Raw genomic sequence first — 22,846 nt, forward strand, 5'->3', positions numbered from 1 at the left:
AATTCTCTTTCTGAGGCTGCAGTACAGAAGATAGCTAAGTTTGAGGACCTCCAACCTCACAGGGCAAAAATTAAGAACATTGTCACCCACAATCTTTTAAATTTAAAAAATTCAATAAAGCATAAAGAAAGCATAGAAAATGAGACCCAGACATGGGCAGTTCTGCTGTTCTTCATTGAGCAACCTGACCTTAAATATATAGTGGTGTATCATTTAATTAAAGAATGTTTTAAGATCCCTCTCCTTTTACTCAGTAATCTGGAAGAAAAAAAAAAGACTGTTGATCCTTTGATTTAACACTGACTCTTTTTTAAGTAAGCACTGAAGATTCCATCAATTTTTTTTCCATGCAGGAGACAGATATGCTCACTCCATGTGCAACAATCTGGTTTAAGTTAAACTGGCAGTACCAATGAGACCAAAGCACATGCTTAAAATGCTTTGCTGAATTGGGACCATACTCTACATAACTTTCTCTCACAAAAGCTATGTCCACCTGCTCACTGAATAGTCAGGAAATGATGTGGATATGGAAGTTTTTCCATATTTCAAAGCTGTGTTCATACCTCAAAAAATACAGTCCAGTTTTGCTTTTTATAGTGAGGAAAAGAAAGCCTGGTGGCTTAGAAAGAATTAATAGTGTGAAGCCAAACATTCATCTGAGGACCACAGCCACCAAAGAGCTTTCATAAGCAGATTTACTGTGGGTCCTTCTATAATGCCAAGGTATTGGTGACTTATTTCCAGCTTAGCCAGAAGAACTCATTGTTGCATTATTGATGTGAAACTTTGAAAGAATATTCAATATTTAACTGTATGATTACAGCTGCATACAACTCTCAAAATAGGTTTCAATAAAAGTAATAAAAGAGCTCATCAACATTCAAGATATTTTCATATCTAAAATCAGTGTTAATAAGTAATTGAAAAAAAACTATTTTCAAAGCAATTCAGTTCTGTTCATTTCCCTGCTCCTGACAGAACCAAAGGAAATACTTTCCTACAGATATAAACAAGCATATACTTCCATCATTCAGAAAAAAACAGGAATTGTCTAATTGACAGTCATATACCTGAATGATGATCATAATGACAGTATTAAAATCATCACAAGCACCCTTACCCAAGTTTAAATTCTAGTTCATTTACATAAGATGTAAATTTACTGCCACCACCAAGTTTTGCGTACAAAAACCAGTGACATTCTTTTAAGTGGAACAGTTTCAAAATCAAATATCTTTTTAATGCACTGTGCTTCACCTTCCCTGTGGTATATTCTTGTTGACTATCACTAATGTGCATATGGCATAATTACAATCAAAATTTTAAAACTTATGGGTTACAGAAGATCTCAGATGGGGGCCACTGACAGCAGGTATGAACATACTGCAGCAGAGGCCGAGCTTGCCATTCCCAGAACCACATACAGTGGTGATCCACAAGAATTATCTATCCGTGAAAGGGTGGAAGTTTAGGGGTGTATCACAGAATGGTTCAGGACAGAAGGAGCCTCTAGAGGTCATCTTGTCCAACACTCCTTTTCAAGCAAGGCCATTCAGAGCAGGTTGCCCAGAACCATGTCCAGACAGCTCTTGAACATCTTGAAGGATAGGGAGTCCACAACCACTCTGTGCAAGCTGTGCTAGTGCCTCACAGTAATGTTTTCCTTATGTTCAGACAGTGGAGTTCTATAGATTACCTTATTCAGCAGCAAAACTGGATTAAGATGCTTCTATACATGTACCCCTTTCCAACACATCCATCTTTTCCTCCACTCAAGCTTTTCAGATCCCTGTTCTCAGCAGGGTGCAGTTATTTCTGAGGTTGCACTATATAGCAGATTGTTGAATTGATCCAACTTTAAAATGTTACAAAAAGAAATTTACTCAGAGAAAGGAAAAAAACCCCAAACCATACAAGATTTCCTTCCTTTTCTAGTTCTTTTGGTTTTAGTTTTTTGTTTGTAAACCCAGGCATCAGTGGAATCATAACACACCTGCAAACAGTAACATGGCAGCAATGACAGTGGACTTTCGAAATCCAGCTTCATACCACATGGTGTAGAACCCTCAGTCCTGTTGTTTCAAGTTTGGCTCCCCAGAGAGCTGTATTTTGTGGGTACTCACATTAACACCAAAGTCTAAACTGAGCATGACACTTGCACTGAGCAGAGAAAAGATACAGGATACAGCAATCATACAACCCAGCTCTTCTCCTGAATATTGGCAGTGCTCAAAAATAGGTGCAAGTAACATGACTCTGCCTCAGCTGGTGCTGAACTCACCAGAGCTAGGAAGTTAAGAGAAGCCAAGAAGGCGGCCCTTTATTTTTTCCTTCTTTTCCATGTACAAGTGTGAAAGGAGACATGCTTCAGTATGTCAGGGATGCTTTACAGCCATACTGCATGCTGCACATTGTGCTAAATGACAGTGCTGGGGAGGGGCACGGTAGGAGCAGGAATCTTTATATAGTACTGAGAGCAGTAATTCAGCCCTGACAGTCACATGAATACAGCCCTGCGGAACACAAACAGTATCTTTCTCTGGTATTAGGCTATTAGGCAGATAAGGCTCCACTTTGGATTTGAAAGACTTAAACTGACAAACGATCTTGTTTTTCTTCACCCCGCTAACGGTGGCACAGGGCTGGAGGAACCTCAGCACTTTCCACTGCTTATATAACAGGTGTACTCATAAATATGCAAAGATGATTTGAAGATACAGTTTCTAATCCATGCTTCATGCCTGAACAATTTAAATGGCTTTCATCATGTAGACAGCATTGCTGGCTCTTCGCAAGCAGTTCCTTTATAATTTTAGGCTCTATTAGCTGTATTTTTGTTTAGTGTGGGTTTCACGTGAATTTAGAAAAAAACTACCCACTCACACTCAGTGGGAGAATAAGTAAGACAAACGAATTTTTAGATAGAAAAGAGATGTCATGACTTATCTCCAGATCAGGTTTCAAGAAATTTAAGATACACATTTCTCTATGAATGCCTCACTGCAAGGAGAGCATCCTAACCTAACTCTACACAAACATGATAAAGTAGAAGTAAAGAGCAACCAAAAAAGCAAATATCGAACACAATTAGCAGAACATATACCTCAGCTAATAGCTCTACAGACTTTGATATTCAGCAGTTAACAAGTTTGTTATTCCAGGACAATAACTTGTTTTAAAACAATTTAAGAATTAAATATTTCAATTTTCAACATGCTGGTCCTGACATGTCTCATGAGTACTCTTTCACATGTAAAAAAAGAAGCTATTGCAAAAGGAGGCATCATACGAATTATCTACATCATGATCCTACACCAAATCTACAGTTTAAGAGGACTAGTGAAAAGACAGATGACCAAGGAAAGAAAATATGTGGAGCAGGATGGCAGACTGACTCTGATGTGCCACACCAGGTCCGAAATTAAACGGGGATATAACAGAGAGGTGAGAAGGAAAAAATGAAAGCAAAAGGAACATACACTGGATCTATCACATAGAAAGAGGTGATACCAATCATGTATTATCTTTCACAAAGGAACAGAATTGCTACTGACCATGTGTTGCTTCCAGGAAATTGGTACCAACTTCTCTAAATATGGACTGATTTCCAAGTCCTGAATGAGGTTTTCACTGTGAGTACATCATGGCCCATTGGCCCATATACATAAATGCTCTGTGTGAAATGCAAAGACACAAAGAGAAGAAAAAGTATCTGTTTCTTTCTACATACACCATTTCTTTCTACACTCACCCTAGCATAGAGCCTTAAATATCACAGACTGTTTCTGACTATTCAGACAGAGCTTTAAGGGGAAGTACACCCATTAGTGCAGTCTCGATGCCAACATAGCTTTTGCCATTTATTTTTAGGTGAATTGAACTTATTCTGAGTGAAAAAACAAATACCAGAATATATTTTGGCAAACTTATACACCCTCTATATTTAAATCCCTGAAAATGAAGCTTCAGCTTTTACAATGAAAGTACTCCCATACTGCTATTTTGGGGAGACTTCAATCACCCTCTGCCTGTAATTCCTATTGCAATTTTCCTGTCGTTTCTACTATACTCTCCTAGGAGCCCATCTCCATGGGGTGTGGCTGCTTCATCGTCCATGCTGGGCTCAGGGGTGGAATGCAGAAACCAATGAGGGGGTGACCCAGTCCATGACAACAGTCACACAATATTTTCAAAAGTAGCCTGGAGAAGAACAGATGTCACAGTATTTCAGAAGGATACAGTTACTTAGATGTTTTAGCCTCTCCTAACTGTAACATTACCATGTGAGCAATTTTTGATGAAGAGGCATAACAGGCTTTATTATTACTTAAATAAGACATTTGGGTAGCATCTATTGCTACCACTTTCAAAACCAGCAAAACAATCTCTTGTGAAAAGTCAGGGGAGACCTCTGGATATTTGAGTTAGAGCAGATTTATGACAGAGTGAAAAAAATGTAAAATTCAGAACACAAAGCTGCTCATGTTTAAAAAGCTCACTTTAAAGAGCAGTTGGCTTCTTCCCAGTTTCAGCCTAATGTAGTACTGGATAACATTCTTTGGTCCTAAAAAGGTATAAAGCATCAAGATGGCAGAGCTGGAGGTATTTCTAGTATATCCTACACCAAAATGGTTCATAAAGGAAGTCAAATCTGCAACTATATTTATTATTTACCAGAAGTAACCAATCATAATCATGAAGAGCCAATGTGTACTTCAAGAAACATACATACACAATTTGGCATTTTGAATGATGTTAAACTATATAATATTGCAGGTGATATTATCAAAATACACAGAAAAGCATTTTGCAGGTCAGCCAAAGCCAGACTACCACCTAGAAACGACAAACAGCATTACACAGTAAGAGGAGTTCAAACTGAAATTCTTTAAGCTTCAGAGATGCTGTGGTCTTTGCATGATTTTCAGGACAGAAAAGAGCCCAGTGTATTTCTCACACAGGACAAGGAGCATCTGATACATGAACCAGCCTGGATTCCTGCCAGCACAGAGAACCTCCCCTGAGAAACAGAGAAACTGGCACTGATGAGAAAGGGCCCGGGTTTCCTACACTTGTTCAAAAGGTATCCTATGGAGAGAAAACTGTTACAGACTAGGTTACCAGAAGTTACCAAGTGCCTCTGAAAGGTCTAAGAGTCAGATAAAATTTATCATTGTGCTTATTTCTGGCTCAATGCATCCCACAGAAAGCTTCTTCACTTTTCACAAAGTGACCCCAGTCACCTCTCTCGGCCACACAGCATCTTCTGTAGAAAAAAAAACAGACAAGAGGCTGGCCTTCAAAGCTAAAGAAGAAATAATGGACTTGCCAAGAGCCCTCATCTTCCACGGAAGTACCACCAGCAGGTAATACCAGCCAAGGCATCATTGTGCTCAAGAAGAAAAACAGTGTCTGGGCTAAGCAACAGCAAATATCTTCTTCCACTGCAGACAAAGGAATATGTCTCCGTTTCACTTTGCTACGAAAGTGATCACAGCTGGAGGTCAAAGGCACCAACTTTGTGAAACTCTCAATAAACAAAAGTTTTCACAGACCTTCAGGTGACGGCAGAAAGGCACGGAAGCACTTTTACTGCTCTTACACCCTTCACCTATCACCACAACATGGAGAGCAAATCCAAGTCACCACGACTGGCCAGTGAGGCAGAAGCAAAGACATCAGAGCAAAGAGCAACCATCCTGATGAAGCTTTCCAACTTCAAAGTAGAAAGGGCTTCTCATAAGCTCAATGAAGTATGCCGGAAAAGCACAGATTCAAGGTGCATTAAAATAAGAAATGAATACAAATTATACTAAAAAATTCAAGAAACACTAAAGAGGAATGAAAGAAACAATAATCACAGATCTGTTATCTAAAAATACACATCCCAGGCTGTATCTACGGTATGAAAGCTAAAAGGAAATAATACTCTAGCTGTCTTACTGCAGCTCATTTTGGTTTTGAGTATAGACCTCATCTCCCTGAAGCACCAGGGAAGAGGATGCATGAAGGATTAATCTTCAGAGGAAACCAATGCTTTCTCAATTTTTATCCAAAAGATTACAACAGACAATACCTTCATGTAAAAACCAATGATCAAGCTAAATACAATAAACTTTAAGGAAGCTATGAAAAATGTTATTTTTCTGCCACTTCATGCTTATACAGAAGGCCCCTGAGCTACAGGTAAATATATGTGTAGTCAGTATTTAAGCAAGTATTATCAGGGCGGCTGCATTTGATACCCTCTCAAACTCTAATGTATGCACATCCTTACAGTGTTCAATATTGACTTAGAACAAATTACTACTGCAAGTAAATGTCAAGTCATTGCTAGCAAAATACTGAAAACATACTAAATCCGAATTTCTCAGCTGTTGCAGTATTTTTTGAAGTTACCAGGAAAACATATATTATAATACTGGACTAAAACATTTATAAAATGTCACTAAAAAAGTACCTATTGTACTTAAACTGGTATATTTCTGGCCAAGGGTGGATTAAGTGGTTTACATACCTATTTACATACACAAACTTCTTAAATTCAGCATGTCTTAGAACAGAGCTTTCTATCAATCCTACTAGTGGTAGATATTTTTTAGAAAGCTGTTGAGTTTTCTTTGCTATACAAGTGCTGCAGTGTTTATCTAGCCTTATTAATATTTTCTGTCTTATCTCCAGCCTGCATTTGTCTAATTTCCATTCCTAGGAGTTCGATTTTCTCGTGTTTTGAACTCCTAATGCTGCATTAACTTTGCAACACAAGAAAGTACTCCTTCTTGCCCAACACAAGGCTTGTCAAATAATCAAATAAACTCCCATCTTTCTCCTGGCAAACAATGTTTATTATGACTGCTTTAATCCCCAGTATCCATACCTTTAGTCTTGGTCACTCTTCCAGATTTGTTCTGAACTATTCTGTCAAATTCTGCCAAGTCAGTGGTACAGATGCTCATATGACTGAAGTCAGTGTTTGTAAGAGACACGGATAAATCCTTGTGACTGGAATGTGTCAAACACTTTAGCAACATAAAATTCATAAACATAAAATGCAATACTTCTTTTTATCATCATCAAAAAAATAGATTTAACAGCTGCTAGTCCCACTGTTGTTGCTCAACACAACAAACTTTTCCATTACAACACAGAGCTGATTTAAAGTAGAGCCAATTAAAAGTACGGCCTATATGTTATTTTCCCTTCTAGAAGTAAAAATCACTCCACAGTCCAACAGTATTTTTCCTAGAACAGGTTAACCCCTCATTTCAAAACGCTTAGAAAACTGACAGCATCTTCTAAAGAATGTATTCTCTTTTTTTATCAGACTAAAAAAATACAGCCAATGACACTGGGCTCCTCCAGTGAATTCAGCAGAGAGGTTTGCTATTATCATCATTCAGGAAAGAATAGGGATATTTCTGAATTTTGCTGTTTCACTAGATAACTATTGTTTGCTCATCCTCAGGCATCTGTCAAAGAAGTCTAGCATTTGAAATACAATTTTTATTTTAAGATTCTTCATCCAAGTTGAGCTGCTTGCATGTCACCATAATGCCATCATTTTATCTGTTCAAACATTCAGCAAAATACTGTCCCATTATTTGAATGATATTTCTTTCAACAAGGATACAAGAGGCATGGCACACAAAATTTTAAATTTTGATCATTCTCTTTGCAATTGTAACAATGAAAAATATGAGTTATTATGACTTAGGATATCACATAAAAAGGAAAAAGGTATAGTTTCATTATTTGCTATTACCTTGAGGCATGTAGGTGTATGAGAGTGCACTTACAGAGTGTAGATATTTCAGAAGGAAATCTACTGTAGTTTCAGAACTGTTCCACAATGAGATACTAGAAGCTCAAAGACCGGTTTGGTCTATTTTCTCATTAAATGGTGAGAATAGATGCAATAGGCCTGTAATCATCCTTCTAATATCATGTAACTCTTTCTGGAGGGTCTTTCTGGATAGTCCAGGCCTATGTTCTCTGTTGCTAGGGTCTCTTTATTTTGCCAGGCTGTTTATGAACACATGGACATTCACACAGTAGGAAAAAGTGTCAGAGCACTTTGTGAACTAAGTCAACCAAAAGTCTCTGAACTTTTGCTAGTCTAAGCAAACTTTCAACCAGTGAAAAATCAGGCTCCATCACCTACACTTCAGTATTTGTCACAGAGTTCATTGAGAAACATTTTCCTGGCTTCTGAACAGCTCTTACCAGACCAGACTTACAAGCGTTTTTTGATATTGTAATCTTACATACAGATCAAGCCAAGATTTGAATGAAGGAACTGCAGGTGTCATAGTTTGGAGATACGGTTTCTGGATACAGACAGAAACAGGACCAAACAAGTCCTAACACCCATTTTTACTTTCATATAAGAAGACAACATTTGAAGAATCCCTCTGTCCCCTCAATTGCCTCCATTCTGCAGACCCAGTCACTCACATAAAAGCAAAAACCACCTGAAGCATCCTAAAGGATGGTATACTAAATGGTCCAGTCTTCGGAAATCAAACACCCCCTACAAAAGTCATAGGAAACATCTTCCCTTCCAAGTTATCAAAATCCTTTATAAGAATCCTTTCTTTCTCCAGTTATCCAATCATTTAACACTGTAGTCTTAAAAACAGATCACTGAAACATCATGTATTTTTCACTTTTAACTTCTGTTGTATAATAATGTGGCAATTATCCACGCCCCAGCACCTGATGCTGCTCCAGGCACTGCAGGTTATATGTCAAAGAGACTATGCCTATCAAACTGCCAAGAACCAGCAAACAGCCCTGTTCTCAAAAAAGGGAATACAAGAAGCTCCCTGGCTTGGCTTCCTTCATCCCCCAAGAGCCATACAGGGGGTGCCCTGGTAAGATTTCACATGGCTTTAAGGCAGAAGCCTACACTTGTTTGGCCAGAGGCTCCAGGCAAAGTCATGGGCATGGTCTTCCCAGCATCTGTTTCAAGTTGTATTGCTTTAAATATTTCTATTCTTATATTTGCCATTTGATTGGAGAATATAATGGTGTCCCCAATATGTTTTATACATGTTTTAATGTTATATTTAATCCTAGTGATAAATAATACTGGCTAGAAATTAGAAGCCTTAGCTAAGATTACCAGGAAAAAAATACAAACCAAAAAAGATTTATTTACACAGGTCTAAAATGAGCAATTCCCTGATGCACTGCACCAAGTGGAGTTAAATGAAACCAGTTCCCATTTCTTAGCATATGTTTACCCTTGTAATACAAGCAAAGACCAGAACTCTGCAGAGAGCAATCATGCTTTGCAAATGCCCCCCACACCACCAGAGTGAAGGGGAGAATCAGGGGCTGTGGTGAACAGTCAGGAAAGGCTCTTTTACAAGCCAGAGAAAGACTGCTGCATCCAGACCCTGCACTGGGGTTACTGACAGCAAGGAGGTACTCAAGAAAAAAGGGGGGGAAAAAGAGGCAGGCGGGGGAGGAGAGAAGGCAGAATGGGATCATCAGGAGTTTGGCAAAAATGAAGCTCACCCACTGGGAAGATAGGGGAATATACATGCATAATTTTACATGGATTAAGAGTTTGTGTCAAATCTGTGATGTGCTGTGGTGAATTCTTATACTGCAGTGAGTCATCTTGTCTGACAGTTGCTGGGGAATTAAAGCAGTTATTTTTAAAAAATTATATGTCCTGCTTGACGCGTTATACAAATAGCCTCTTAAAAAATTAAAACGCAGTCAATGCATTTTTAAGTATAGGAGAGCTATGGTACATTTAGGATTCTCTGTGCCACACCACAAACATCCATTCTGAGCTATGAAAACCTAAAGGAGTCTATTGATATCCCTTCAGAGAAACATTGATCTTTTTGCTGCTTCCAATCCAATCTTGCCTCAACAATTATTTTATCTGCCTTTTATACAGCATGAAAATACTTTTCCCTGAGAAAAAAATTAAACACAAAGGAAAGAGGTGTGCTGAACCTGAATTCCTTCGATACCAAAGGATATCTGGTTTGCTCAAAATCAAAATGACAGCATTCCCTTTCTAATGGATTAAAAAAAGGCAGGTCAACACCCTTCTAGAGAAAAGCAGCATGTTGAGTCAGCCATAGGTGCAACATTGCACTGCTGGTTTGGCAAGGGGAAGCAGTGCTGGCTCCTGCTCCCTGCTCTGTGCAGCAGCATCACACAGACGTACCCTGAAGCTGCAAAGGGCAGCTCCTTACAACCGTGTTCTCGTTAAAAATACGTTGCTTACTCCCTGCTTTGCCTATAAAACTGACACCCCCTTGGCAATTTTCACACATCCTTGGGAAAAGTGTTTCGAGTATGTCGATTGTGTAATAAAGATCATCTGAATGATCTATTAAGTGTAACCCTTGGGCATCAATGCTGCTCAACATCAGCTGGCAATAAAGGTATATTTACAGATGCCTTCGGGACAGCTGTTCTGGGAACATCCTGGAGATTTGCATAGTCTATTTTACAAGGCATTACCATGTACTTCAACTGAGTGAGTGGCAGAGAATTCTTTTGACATGACACCACCCATTAAAAGCCCTTAAGTCCAAACAGCACAGTAAATTCAAGCAGGCATATAATAATAATTTAAAAACAAAATTCCAAAACCACAAAAAACCCAACAAAACAAGAAATGCACCATATTCCAGTGCCTTAAAAAGCAAATTATTAATTCATGAGTAAATTGAACCTGGTTTTAAAATAATTGAGTTACTGTCCCTCTCCAACTTGAGCACCATCAGAGAAACAAAACAGCTGATGAAAGGAGCTTTATCTTACAAAGAAAGAAAAGTTTCTGTTGCCAGTGCTCTTGATGTTATCATAATTCCCATGCTATCCAGTATATTTTCTTAAAGCCTTAGATCTTGTACATAACTGACATGAAAATTTCAGCTTTATGTATTTGGAGTAAATTAGTCCCCTCTTTGCCAAAAAAAATAACTGAAAATATCAGCCAACTGCAGCCCAATGGCTCAAAAAACAACACGAGGCAAATATGAGTATTGAATTTCTTAGTTCATTTCTCACCTAAACTCAGGAAGTATTAACACTCTGTCACTGTGCAGGTGATACCCACTTGCTAAGCAGAGCACTATGTCTCGAGGAGTGAATTAAAAGGATGAGTTTGCGTCCCAAATCACAGAGGTGTGCTAGTTATTGAAATTTTCACACTTTGAATCCTCTCAGTGAGTGAACAGCCAGTTGGCAAATATTATGGAGAACCAATAACTAGAGGAATTAACTACATATTTCTGGTCCCAGTCCAGTGACTACATGCAGACAACAAAAGACAGAACTTATACCTAATAAAATAATAAACCTGGCCAGACAATGACTCAATCAACCCAAGTAATAATACCAAATATAATCAAGCCAGTGGATACAATGAAAGCTGAGGACCAAATTAATTAGGTGACTGCACACCCAGTGCCTTTGGGAATCAGTAACCACTCATTAAAGATCTGCTGAGACTCTTTCTGAAAGTGCTCTTTAGAGAAAAGTTCAGACTTTCAAAAAAAGAAACCTGCTATGCCTCATATGTTTACAATGGAAGAGGACTGGAAGTATGGTGTGGAGAACAGTTTCTGAACAGGATGGTTTCCACATTTTCCATGTGGCGTCTGTGGTTCTTTACATGTTTCTGCTATGTTATCTGACACTTGGATAAAATTCTGGAAGAACTAGAGAGCATCTTTTCCCAATTAATTTTGGTTCGGGAAGTAATTAGAAGGGCAACATAACCTTGTATACCCTTAAACTGAGGGTAAAATGAGAAAAGTAGGGAAGGGGCATTTTTTTAATTCTTAAGGGTTTTTAAGAATGGAGGGGTTGTAGAATTACTTTTTTTAAATAAGACAGCACATTTCAGGACTCCTGGTTTCATTAAATCAGTTCTTCAGTTAACAACCCCCAAGCTATTCTAAAAAACAGGATGAATCATCTATTTCCACCCAGTACAATTTTATACATCGTTAGAAAACTAAAGCCTCGTAAAATTCTAAGTAGCCCTGAAGAACAGCTACTGCAGAGTGACATGTTGATTGCATCAGCCTAGAAGGGCTAGTTTTGAGCAATGTAAACTTCAGCAGGCTCAGTGGAAACTCCCAGAGTGTCAAAGAACATATATGTAGCATACCTGCATTAAGCACCTTCACTGAAACACAGAAAAACAAATGTCTCTGGAATATCTGGTGGGATGATTACACAACTTCCAATATTCATAAAAAATAAAGTGTTGTTGAACCCCTATGTCCTGAGAAACATAGAAGCAATTTTCCTTTCCCAAAATGACACGAAAACACCATCCAGAAGTGCGCTATTGATGCCTTAAGCTGAATATGCCAGCACATCACTATGAAGGTCATTCTCAACACTCTTCAGAGTGACAGGCATCCACCGTTGGAACTCACTGCTTGCATGGGGCAGGCTACCTGCACACAGACACAGGGGACTGTGGCAAGTGCTTCTGATTCTGACTCATCTTCACCTGACAAATCATAACAATGAAACTAACAAAATCGAAAATGGTTACTCTATTGCATCCATAGTAGCTTTTAAATAGCTATGTTTAAACAAACAAAAAAAAAACCCCAAACAAACAAAACAAAACAAAAACAATCAAAACACAGCAAAGGGCAGGTGGAAGGCACGAGGCTTGCCCACAATAACCAACAGGTTAGGACTGCCACAGAGATGAACTTCACAGAACACCAAGTAAACAACTTCCTGACCATCTTCCTCCCTCTAAAGCTATGAAAGAGGCACTTTGCTCTATTGACTACAAAGCACACGCTACCTGTCCAGCAGACACTTCTTGAGGCTCTCCTGCCACATCCCTTCACCAGTGAGACTATGTCAAGTGGCCAGCTGAACAAGGAACACAGAAGTTGTCTACAAGGGGTTGAAAAATGCCATGGCCAAATTTAAATGTGTGATGAGTACCAGTGAAGACTATAATTACAACACCTGCACAGTGCCTGCTGTGCTAGTGACACAGAACCCGGAGGTCTGGCCACAGTCACATGGACACCAACTACTTTATGTTCAGTTTTGAGATGCACTGCGTGGGTAGGATCCATGGTATCACACTTCCTAGAGCTAGGAACGAGACAGCTTTAGCTCACAGCCAAGGAAAAATTTTGCAATAATCCTTCTGGTGCTCCTCTCTTTTCCACAAAGCTCTTTCAGAAGCTGTTCCTAAAGCTGCACTGTCAATAGCAGGTTTTGGCACCAGAGAATCACGCTGCTTGGGTAAAAGCAGCAGCTGTAAGACCCACAGCACTCAGTGGCACCAGAAACGAAAAAACTCAGTCATAAACAATACAACACACACAACAATTCAGCACTTGAAAAAACATCTCCCTAGCAAATTGGACTCGGGAAAGCACTTTTATAAGGGGCAAAAATTACGCCAGTTACTCAGCTCCCAATGTCATCAGTAAGACCCAAACAGACTTTTAAGTATGCAGTTGCCTGTCCATGGTCTTCAACAGTTTCTCCCTTCACAAAGGCAGCAGAGGCACCGTAGCACATAAGCCTAATACATGTTAAAACCTCAATCTTATAACCTTTTATGCACATGCATAAGCGTATCTCAGAATGAACTCTGCTGAAGGCACTGGACTGGCTCATTATGGCCAAGTGAAGCACATGCAGGTTCAGGGTGTAAAGACATACAAAGTTGCCTTGAAAACCATTTAACTCAAGAGTTAGCAAGGTCAGAGTATGAGCAGACTTCTACAGCACAACAAAACTGTACAAATTACTGATCCTACTTTCTGTAGGGACTAACTTTCAGAACAGATCAGAAGATGCAACATGGGTACCTAAAGGTAGGAACTTTAAGCAGTAAATTACTTCATTTTCTCAGGCACTGAACACTGTCATATACTTGACTAAGAACACATCAAGAGTAGCTTGAGAGAAGACACTGAAAAGGATGTTGCCCTTTCTCCACCTGCCTCCCACTTCCAACTGATCTTCATTTAGGCTGCCATAGTCAGAAAACATGAGCCATCCCATCTGCCAGGTGTAACATCAATGCCACAGAAGGAAAGATATTGTCAGGGGGCTAAACTCATTTCAGGTCTAGGTGGAGGGAAGTTACAGCAATGCAGACACAGATGCCCATTTTCAAACCACGTCCCACTTCCTCAGAGCCTTCTTGGATTATGCTTACAGCAACAGAAACTGAACTGTAAAACTGTATTACAACTTTGGTACACTGCATTAGCATATTTATTGAAGGTCTATGCCAGTTTGATTTGGGGTTTTTTGCAAGCACTTACTAACAGCTGTTTTAATTAGTATCTCATTGGTGTGTAGACAATGAAGAAGCACAACAAGAAGCATTTTCTGCATAAACATTACATATACCATGATATAAACAGTCCTTTCTCCCACCCTCTACCATAGATGAGGGCTAATGGACAGGTAGTGTATCAAAAGCAATATTGTATTTAACTACTCCTATTTCAAGTTTTCAGGGTACCCTCAGGGACAGGGAGGCACAGAAATGGGAGCCACATGCAATCTCAGTAGCTCATTCTCTTCACCCTCAAAGCGTTAAAAGGAAAATACAATGTCAACATCAGCTCCTCCCTGCTGATGAAACTGGCTCCAGCGCATTTTACTTTCTGGCTCGGAGCCCTTACAAACCGTTACAAAAAGACAGAAGACAGACAGACAGCTCAATATATCGACCACTTCCAATAACTAATTTGGGACACGCTGGGTCATTTGTTCCTTCTGTTAAGTGCTGTAGCCTCTCGGTGGTGAATGAACCCTGACATCTGGAGAGGTTTTATTAAAAAAAAAAAATAAAGAAAAAGAGGGGACAGCTAATAGCAGATTTGCATTTCAGGAAAGCGCCAACCCTAGCATTAGTATATATAAATACTCCCCACTCTCTTCCTCTGGGAGACACAGATTACATCTGATACACTAAAATCGTCTCCACGACTCCGGGCGCTCAATGCCCATCAGCGAGGGCTCCTGACAGGCACTCATCGCTGCCTGCCTTCTCGCTCCTACCCCGGCGCTGACACACATGGAAACGGGAAGCGGGACCCAGGCTGAGGAGCGGGGGGCGGGCTGGGGCTCCTGTTCATCCTCCCTGCCACGGCAACAGCACGGGCTGCGTGCGCGCCTTCCCAGCCCGGGGACCGGCGGAGCATCACAACCAACCACGCCAAGGAACCACCACCAGCTTTCAATTAAGACATTAAAAAAATCCCGCAACGTAGAAAATACATATATATATCGTTTCCTCCGAGTGACCTGACCGGTATTGTCCAAAACGACCTTATGACAGGGTGTTTTGTTGCAGTCGAGACACACACACGCTGCGTGGACTCCGTGGGAGTCTCTCGATGCGGCCACAGCGGGGTTTGGCACGCAGGTAACACGGCATGTTTCCGTGAAGCCGCGTTTCCTCGGGCAGGGCAGGAGCCCCTCCGAGCCATTCCCACGGGGATTTTTTCCACCTCCCGCAGCACCGCGTGCGCGGCCGAGCCCCGCTGCCGCCGGAGCCCCGCTGCCGCCCCCGCCCGCGCCGCGGCGGAGCGCGGGGGGCTCGCAGGTAGAACAAAACCCCCACGCCGGGGTACTCCCGCCAGCCGTCGGCGGGAGGGGCCGCCAGGGAAGCCCCCCGGGCGCCATCGGGCCGGGGCCGGCACCGCAGGGCCGTAGGGCGGAGAAGGGTGTGCGATAGGGGAGCGGCCCGGGGGTGCCGCCGCCGCTGCTGCTGCTGCTGCCGCGCCGCCCGCGCCCACCGCCCCTTACCTTCGGAGAGCTCCAGCTCCAGCTCGGCCAGCCGGGCCCGCACCTCCAGCGGCAGGGACACGCTCTCCAGGCTGCGGTCCGCCATGCTCGCGCGGCGGGGACGGGCTCTCCGCTGCTCTGGCTGCCCGCTCTCCCCCTTTGTCCGCGGCTGGCGGGGCGCGGGAAGGCGGCGGGGCCGCGGCGCTGGCTGAGTCCTCCCCGCGGTCTCAGCCGGGCATGCAGGGGGAGGCGGGCGGGCGGGCGGTCCGCGCGGGGGGACGGGGCGCGGAGGGAGGGAATGCGGAGGTTTCTCCTCTCCTCCCCTCTCCTCCTCCTCCTCCTTCGCCGCCTCCTTCAGCGGGGCCCCGCCATGGCTGCTCCCGCCGCCCGCCCGCGATCGCTCCGCATCGGCTGCCCGCCGCGCCCGGCCCGCCCCCCTCCCGCCGCCGCCCGGCCCCGCGGCGGCGGCTCCCGCTGGCCTCGCCCCGGCCGCGCTGTCCCCGCTGTCCCCGCCCGGCTCGGGCTGGCGGCAACGCTGGCGCTGCGGAGCCGCTGCCGCGCCTGGGGCTGGCCGGGCACTGCCGCTGTCACCGCCACGTGACCGCGCCGCGCCCGCCGCCGGCCCGCAGGGGGCGCCCCGGGGCCGCCCCACCCGGGGAATGCGCCCGGGGGCTCCTCCCGCGGGTCCCGCACTCCGGGGGCACGCTGGGGAAGGGATTCGTCACTTTTTTATTCATCCCGACCCTGAAGTGGGGCTTCAAGTCACTGTTTTACCGCGGAAGGCGGGCAAGGAGTGATGTGCTCGAGGCAGGTGGAGATTCAACGCCAGCACTCCGCACACCCTGTGCTCCCTTTTCCGTCCCCACCTACTGAGCAACTTCCAGCGTACCCCTATTTTCAATTCTATTCTCTGCATACAGCCAATGGTGGAGTGTGTAGTTTCAGGTTAACCCTGGGACTCGATGATCTTAGGGGTCTTTTCCATCACAAATCATTCTATTCTATTCTATTCTATTCTATTCTATTCTATTCTATTCTATTCTATTCTACTCTACTCTACCCTACTCTACCCTACTTTATTCAACTCTCCTTTACTTTACTCCAAGCAAGCCATTGCAGCTCTGGTATGTACACCACAAAACCCTGGGTGCATATTTCCATGAAAGAGTAGCATAATTGTAGTACAATGAAAAAGAACAAATCTGACACTGTACTCTGTCCATACTCAGCAACAGCACGTGCCAGCTGACGCTGAGCCCATATCTGGAGAACATGGTAAAAAAGGTCTTACAAGGTAAAAGGACTTAAAATGTAAAAAGGGATTCCTAATTACACCACTCCAACATAAGAAGGAATGTTTTGAAAACATTGAAACATTTCATATCAACAAATGTGTTCCACAAAGAACATCTTCCTTTTTCTCTCTGTACATATTCCTTTCTTTGAGTTGGGGTTAGTGGTTGGTTGGTTGGTTTGTTGTTTTGGTTTTTTTTAAATCTCTCACAAGAAGGAAGAAGTGAGATACCACAACATGTATGGTTTCAAAAATCCTTGGGAACTCCAAAGGTAGACTAGGTTTTAGTGGGACACAATCTTAGCAGAAAGGGAAAGTTGTAATCATCCCCAGGCCAGCCTTGATTTATCAGCTTGCCATTCCACTCAGTGGAAGAAAAACAAGGATGTAGGAGCTTCTTCAAAAGATAAAGCTTTGACTGCCACTGTACTAAGCAAGGTAGTTTTTTAATACGTTGTGGAACAAAACCAAATTACATCATATTACCAGCTGTGCTGAACAGGCATCAACACTGGAGCTATTCCTGTAGTGTGTGTAGGGCTGGTGGTTTCTCCTGCTTTCACTGGTTACCAGCCCCAGACACGGGAGAGCTGTTTACACCCTGATCATGGCCCATGGCAGCATCACTCCAGCCTGACCAGTGGCAGAACCGGTTGGGATACTTTGATGAGTTTGTCTGCCATAAACAAAGCTTGGGCACAAAAAATCCCTTGGTTTTATGATGCTACTATTTGTTTTGTTGTCATATAAATTGTTTTCTAGTAACCTCTGCTGGGCTACTCCACAATGCAGTGAGGAGGAGACCCACCTGGTCATCCTCCCTTGAGTAGGGCCATTGCTTTTAGCAACACGGTGGCACACACTCCTTAGGGCTGTACAAATGCCTCTCCCCAAGTGCTGTGCTACACAGGGGTAAGATTTTTACCTTTTGTTGAGCACTGTGTGTTTCCAATACAGACACTCCAAAAAAATTATCCAGGTCTTTCTTGTTTGTTACATCCAGACCTAAACAAAGAAAAGTAATTAAGTCTAAATATGCTCCAGGGTTCCTACCTGAGAATCCGAGTTTTGTTTGTTTCTTGTGTTATGTGGGATGAAATAGGCTGAAAGTATCAGCCTTCTGCAGGAGCAGCTTTTTCAAGAGTGATGGAGGTAGCCAAGAGGGAGCTAAGGGAAGGCTTTGTGGTGATCCAGCTTCTTTCACCTATGCGTATCTCTGAGTTGCACCTTTATTTCTCCAGTCCTGAAAGGAGCTGATTAATTTACTCATTACCTGACTGTTACAGACTCTGTACTGCTAGTGTTCACACCATTTTCTGCATTTTTCCTTTCATGAAGTTACTAAAGGCACCTAAGGAGAAATAGTTGAACACTCATACCATTGTGCCTGAAATTTTCTTAGCTTTTCCATGACAAGCCCAGGGTTTCAGGTGTTGAGTGCTTTTAAAGGAAGAGCAATCACTTGGTGTTGGAACTCATCTGGCAGAAATGGAAAGGGCTGAATTCAGCCAACACTGCCAGGGAGATGTCCTGGCTCCTGTGGGGGACCTTTGAGGGATACAGTCCTCTCTTGGCAGGCAGGGCCATCCCACCACCTGGGTGCAGATGGGCAAGAACTGTGGGAACCTTGACCTGGGACTGCATGAGCCAAGCCCTGGCACAGGGATACACACAGGGTCATGGAAAGCTCCCTTGGGAAGTGCACTTGTTCACCTTGGGCCAATTACAAAAGGAATTATTTCTTACTTATGCAAAGTATCAGAGTCCAGACTCCAGGAATGAAATCTCAAGCATATGAATTTGCACAATGGTTTTGACAAAACACTGAAATTCCATTGAAAAAGAAGCAAGCCAGGAGAGTAGATGGTCTTAATTCATGGATCCTTTCAGGTTTATAGGTAAGAGGCTGGGTCCTGATCATCCCTCAGAATGAGAGGTGGGAAAGTTTCAGACTCCAAGAAGAGCAGGATACTGTTTGTATTTTGGATGCAGAGATTAATTAGCATGGTAAGGATTTGTTGAATGCTCTTCTATCAAGACAAGCTTTCGACAAGCTTGGAGATAGTTGCTTGGCATATCGTTTATCTGTCTTAGAGAGCAGAAATGAGTCAGTGATGCCTTTCCAACAGTGGACCTCCTTAACGCAGCTTATGAGTGACTTCATACCCCAATGCTTTTGTTAAAATTATTTGGATTATTTACGTGCAATGACCCACTTGAATACATGTATATCTTTATGGAAATTTTAAAAAAAGGCGTATTTTTACTTAATACTTATTGAGTGGTCAAATCCTACTGGTGACCATGCTCAGTCAGATCACATTATGGTGTTGGTAGCCACATGGAACCTCTGAAAGGCTGCATAGAATTGACTTGACTAGATAAAAAATTCCTAGCTCTCTCACAGCAAAGATGTATCCAATTGTGCAGAGATTTAGCCCAAAGCCAGGTCTATGCTAGAAAATATCCCCGGCATCATAACTTTAGAAAGCAGACAAGGCACTAAAGATACTTAGAAAAAGCTCATGTGTAGACACTCTTACCTTAACCTAAAGCACCTAAAATGATGCTTCTTCTTCACACCTTAGCAAAAGCAAGAGGACTGTGCCTGAATGAATGGGTTAGTTTCTCCTCTGTCTTTGGGAGGGGGAATCAGCATTTGGCCAACATAGCACAAAAGAAAAAGTCTAAAGCAGAAGGCACTCACATGAAAACAACAAAAAAAAATCAGCTGCCTGGTGCGACTGGGTTATAAGAAGAGATTACAGAAGTGCTTACTCAGCTTGAGAAGCAACAGCAAGAGATGGCCCAGATAGCTGCCCATGATTATTTGAAAGGTGGAAACACCAAGGAAGTTGAAATGGGGAAAAGAGCTGGGAGAAGAGGATGTAATGGAATGATCCAATGGAAATAAGAAAGGCAGCCAGAACATATATCAGGGAAAGCTTCCAGGGGATGAGCAGCATTAGACTGCAGAAGAGGCTCTCAAAGGAGTTGGTGGAATCCCCATAATTTGAATCATTAAAACCAGAGTAGACAAAGAGATAATGAATATTCTGTAGGAAATAATCCTACTGTGGGATGGGATGAACATGCTTGTCTGGCATTGCTTATGCAAAGATGTACTGCTTTTTTTTTTCTCCTGCTGAAGTCAATTTATTTTCTCCCTTTCACCTCTCCACTTCCATTCCCTCTATTTGCATCTATCTGCTTGTGTCTCATAAGCAGATCATGAAATGTATTATTCTTCTGCAGTATCTACCACAAATGTGACTGGATGGCTACACTGACCAAGTTACTTGTGAATGGTATGCAAAGGGTTCTATAATTATTTCCAAGTTGGGTTCCAAGTTCTTTTCACACTTAAAAATTAAATCAAGTTGCATTTTCTAATTCCTTCCCTGGAGAAGGGGAAGGGGAAGGCAAAGGGCAAGGGGAAGGGAAAGGTGAAGGGAACAGAAAGACAAAGGATAGGGAAGGGAAACCACCCAGTACTAGTCATATATGATTTCATTCTCTGTTGTGCCACCCAGGCAAGTACCATGTTCCATTTCTCCAAGCTGTTTAGGCACCTTAGATCTCTTTAATTACTGCAGGTATGTGGCAGATCTAAATCACTGCGTATCTTGGCATTTACTTCTCTGCCTTAATACTTTGAAATTATGTAAATGTCTCTCTCTTAATTCTCTGTAGTTTATGAAAGTGAATCTGAGGGAAGCCAAATGAATACTTTGGACAGACTGATCTACCTCAATGTACAGAAGAGTGTGTGAGCAAATCCTGGACAACTGAGAGCAACCTTCATGACTTTCAGTCAATTGCAGGTGAGCTTTGGTAGTGAAGGAACTGCAAAGTTCCTTCCTGTGTCTGTCTCTGTGCCAGAGCTTACTGACCTCATAGCACAGCTGGCAGCAGGGAACATAAATTCATGCCTGAGCTCCTTCTGCACATAGTTTGGCATATTAGTTCACATGCTGATGAAACTGGATTTGAGCTAAGAGGCATAAGAGGGAAATTTCTTGGCTGAAAGTGAGGAACTGCACAGGAAAACGAAGGAAAAGGAAACCTTGGGAATTATAATTTCCCTTAATGTATTAGTCATTTTGCTCTCCATATTGCATTTTCATTGTTATTAAAAGAGCAATTTGATTGCTATCAACTTAAAAGTATTTTTAACAATGGTATTTCGTGCATTTTTATAATTCTTTTACCTCTTTCCTTTTATTAAAAGCAAAAACCTAATAAAAACCTTTTATTGGCACATTTTAAATTAACTTTGATTTCAAAGTTAGTCCCACATAAGACATGTTTATTAGGCTCCTGCAGTCTTGCAAAGCTTGTTTACACACACACACACACACACACACACACACACACACACACGAAAGATCTTCTCCACTGCTGCATTTCAGGTAGGAATTGCTAACAGATTTCACAAGTTCAGAGAAACTGAGGGAACTGGCATCTGGGAAATGTCCCAGTATTCTACAAGAATATTCTGCAATATACTACAAGATCCAAACACATGCATATGCACAGCTGGTCTCTCACCACACCACACATCTTAGAAGGATAATAGTTGTTCACCCTTTCATCAAGGTTTTTCATCACCATTTTGTCAAAAGTCATCAGTTTTTCTTGAAAAAATCTTCTTAAACTAGATTTGGTGGATTTCTCAATCTACTGAGATAAAAATGTGAAACTGAAATTTCCTGGAGTATATTCCCTGGAGTAAATTCCTTTCCATTTTTTCTGTATTCTGTAATGTTTTTTAGGAAAACATACATCTATGGGCAAGTAACAAGTAATTTTTAATAGCTTGCCTTCCAGTTAATGCATTTTATCATAATTTTTATCAACGAAAATTCAGGTTGATGCTCCAAGATATCCTACAAAGCTGTTGGCACATTGTAACACCAATATAAGTAATATTCTGTCACTTAATATGCCCCTCTGTGATGGCCATCTTCACATTTCCCAAAAAACATTAAAATCACAATAGATCGCTATTCAATTAATTTAAAAAAAAATAAGTTTTAGTACCTGGAAAACATCTAAATATTCTGTCTACTAACATGGATAAACTATTTGTACATTCCTTAATTTTTCATGGATACACAGCAGACCACAAGAAATGTCCCTAGAATGAAATTACTTGGTAAATGAAGAAAAATTACCTTTTAAAATTATTATTATTACAAACAAAAGGTTATTTAACCATTAAGCATGTTGCTCAACTTGCACTACCTGAAGTAGATTAAATCCATTGGATGATTATCAGCCAAAGTTAGATTGCCATCTGCAATGATGATGCATTCATCATTGAATGTTATACTTTTGAATGTTTTTGAATTTTTGGGATAGTCCTGAGAGAGTTTCGTGTTTTCTTGAAAATAATCAAGGTCATAGGTTCCTCTTTGTTAGTGCAGAGTAACAGATGTATATCCAAAATGTTTCAATAACTCTGTGACTTAAAAAATAAGTGGTGACAGAAAAATTACTCTGCTCTCAAATTCTCTTAATTGTTCTCCCAGCTGACATGGGAGTTAGTTTATTACCATTAAGACTTAGAGCATTTATGCCACCAAGATGAAGAATTTGAATTATCAGTGACTGTTGTAAACAAAGGTAGTGCCTGCTGCCGCATCCAAAAGACCCATCTGAACAACAGTGGAAATATTCTGAAGCACTTTCACAATGTCTATGATACCACCTTTACATTTTCCATTTTTATTTAGCAACAAAAAACCAAACAAATAAACTAACAACCAA

The 22,846-nt window shown here is 41.7% G+C and overlaps 1 protein-coding gene across 5 annotated transcripts in view; it reads right to left on the reverse strand.

Moving 5' to 3' along the window:
* DIP2C (disco interacting protein 2 homolog C) overlaps positions 1-16,329 on the reverse strand; it is a 304,530-nt gene extending 288,201 nt beyond the window's left edge. For 2 of the 5 annotated variants that reach the window (XM_071559893.1, XM_071559892.1), the window contains exon 1: positions 15,802-16,295. In XM_071559893.1, the coding sequence (XP_071415994.1) occupies positions 15,802-15,886 (85 nt within the window). In that variant the 5' untranslated portion in view covers positions 15,887-16,295. Of the gene's footprint in view, positions 1-15,801 lie in introns of all 5 variants that reach the window. The other 3 variants (XM_071559895.1, XM_071559894.1, XM_071559896.1) reach the window with 3 other exon arrangements.
* Positions 16,330-22,846: the final 6,517 nt, after the last annotated feature.

The sequence above is a fragment of the Pithys albifrons genome, chromosome 7 (assembly GCF_047495875.1).
Source record: "Pithys albifrons albifrons isolate INPA30051 chromosome 7, PitAlb_v1, whole genome shotgun sequence".
Taxonomy (NCBI): Eukaryota; Metazoa; Chordata; class Aves; order Passeriformes; family Thamnophilidae; genus Pithys; species Pithys albifrons.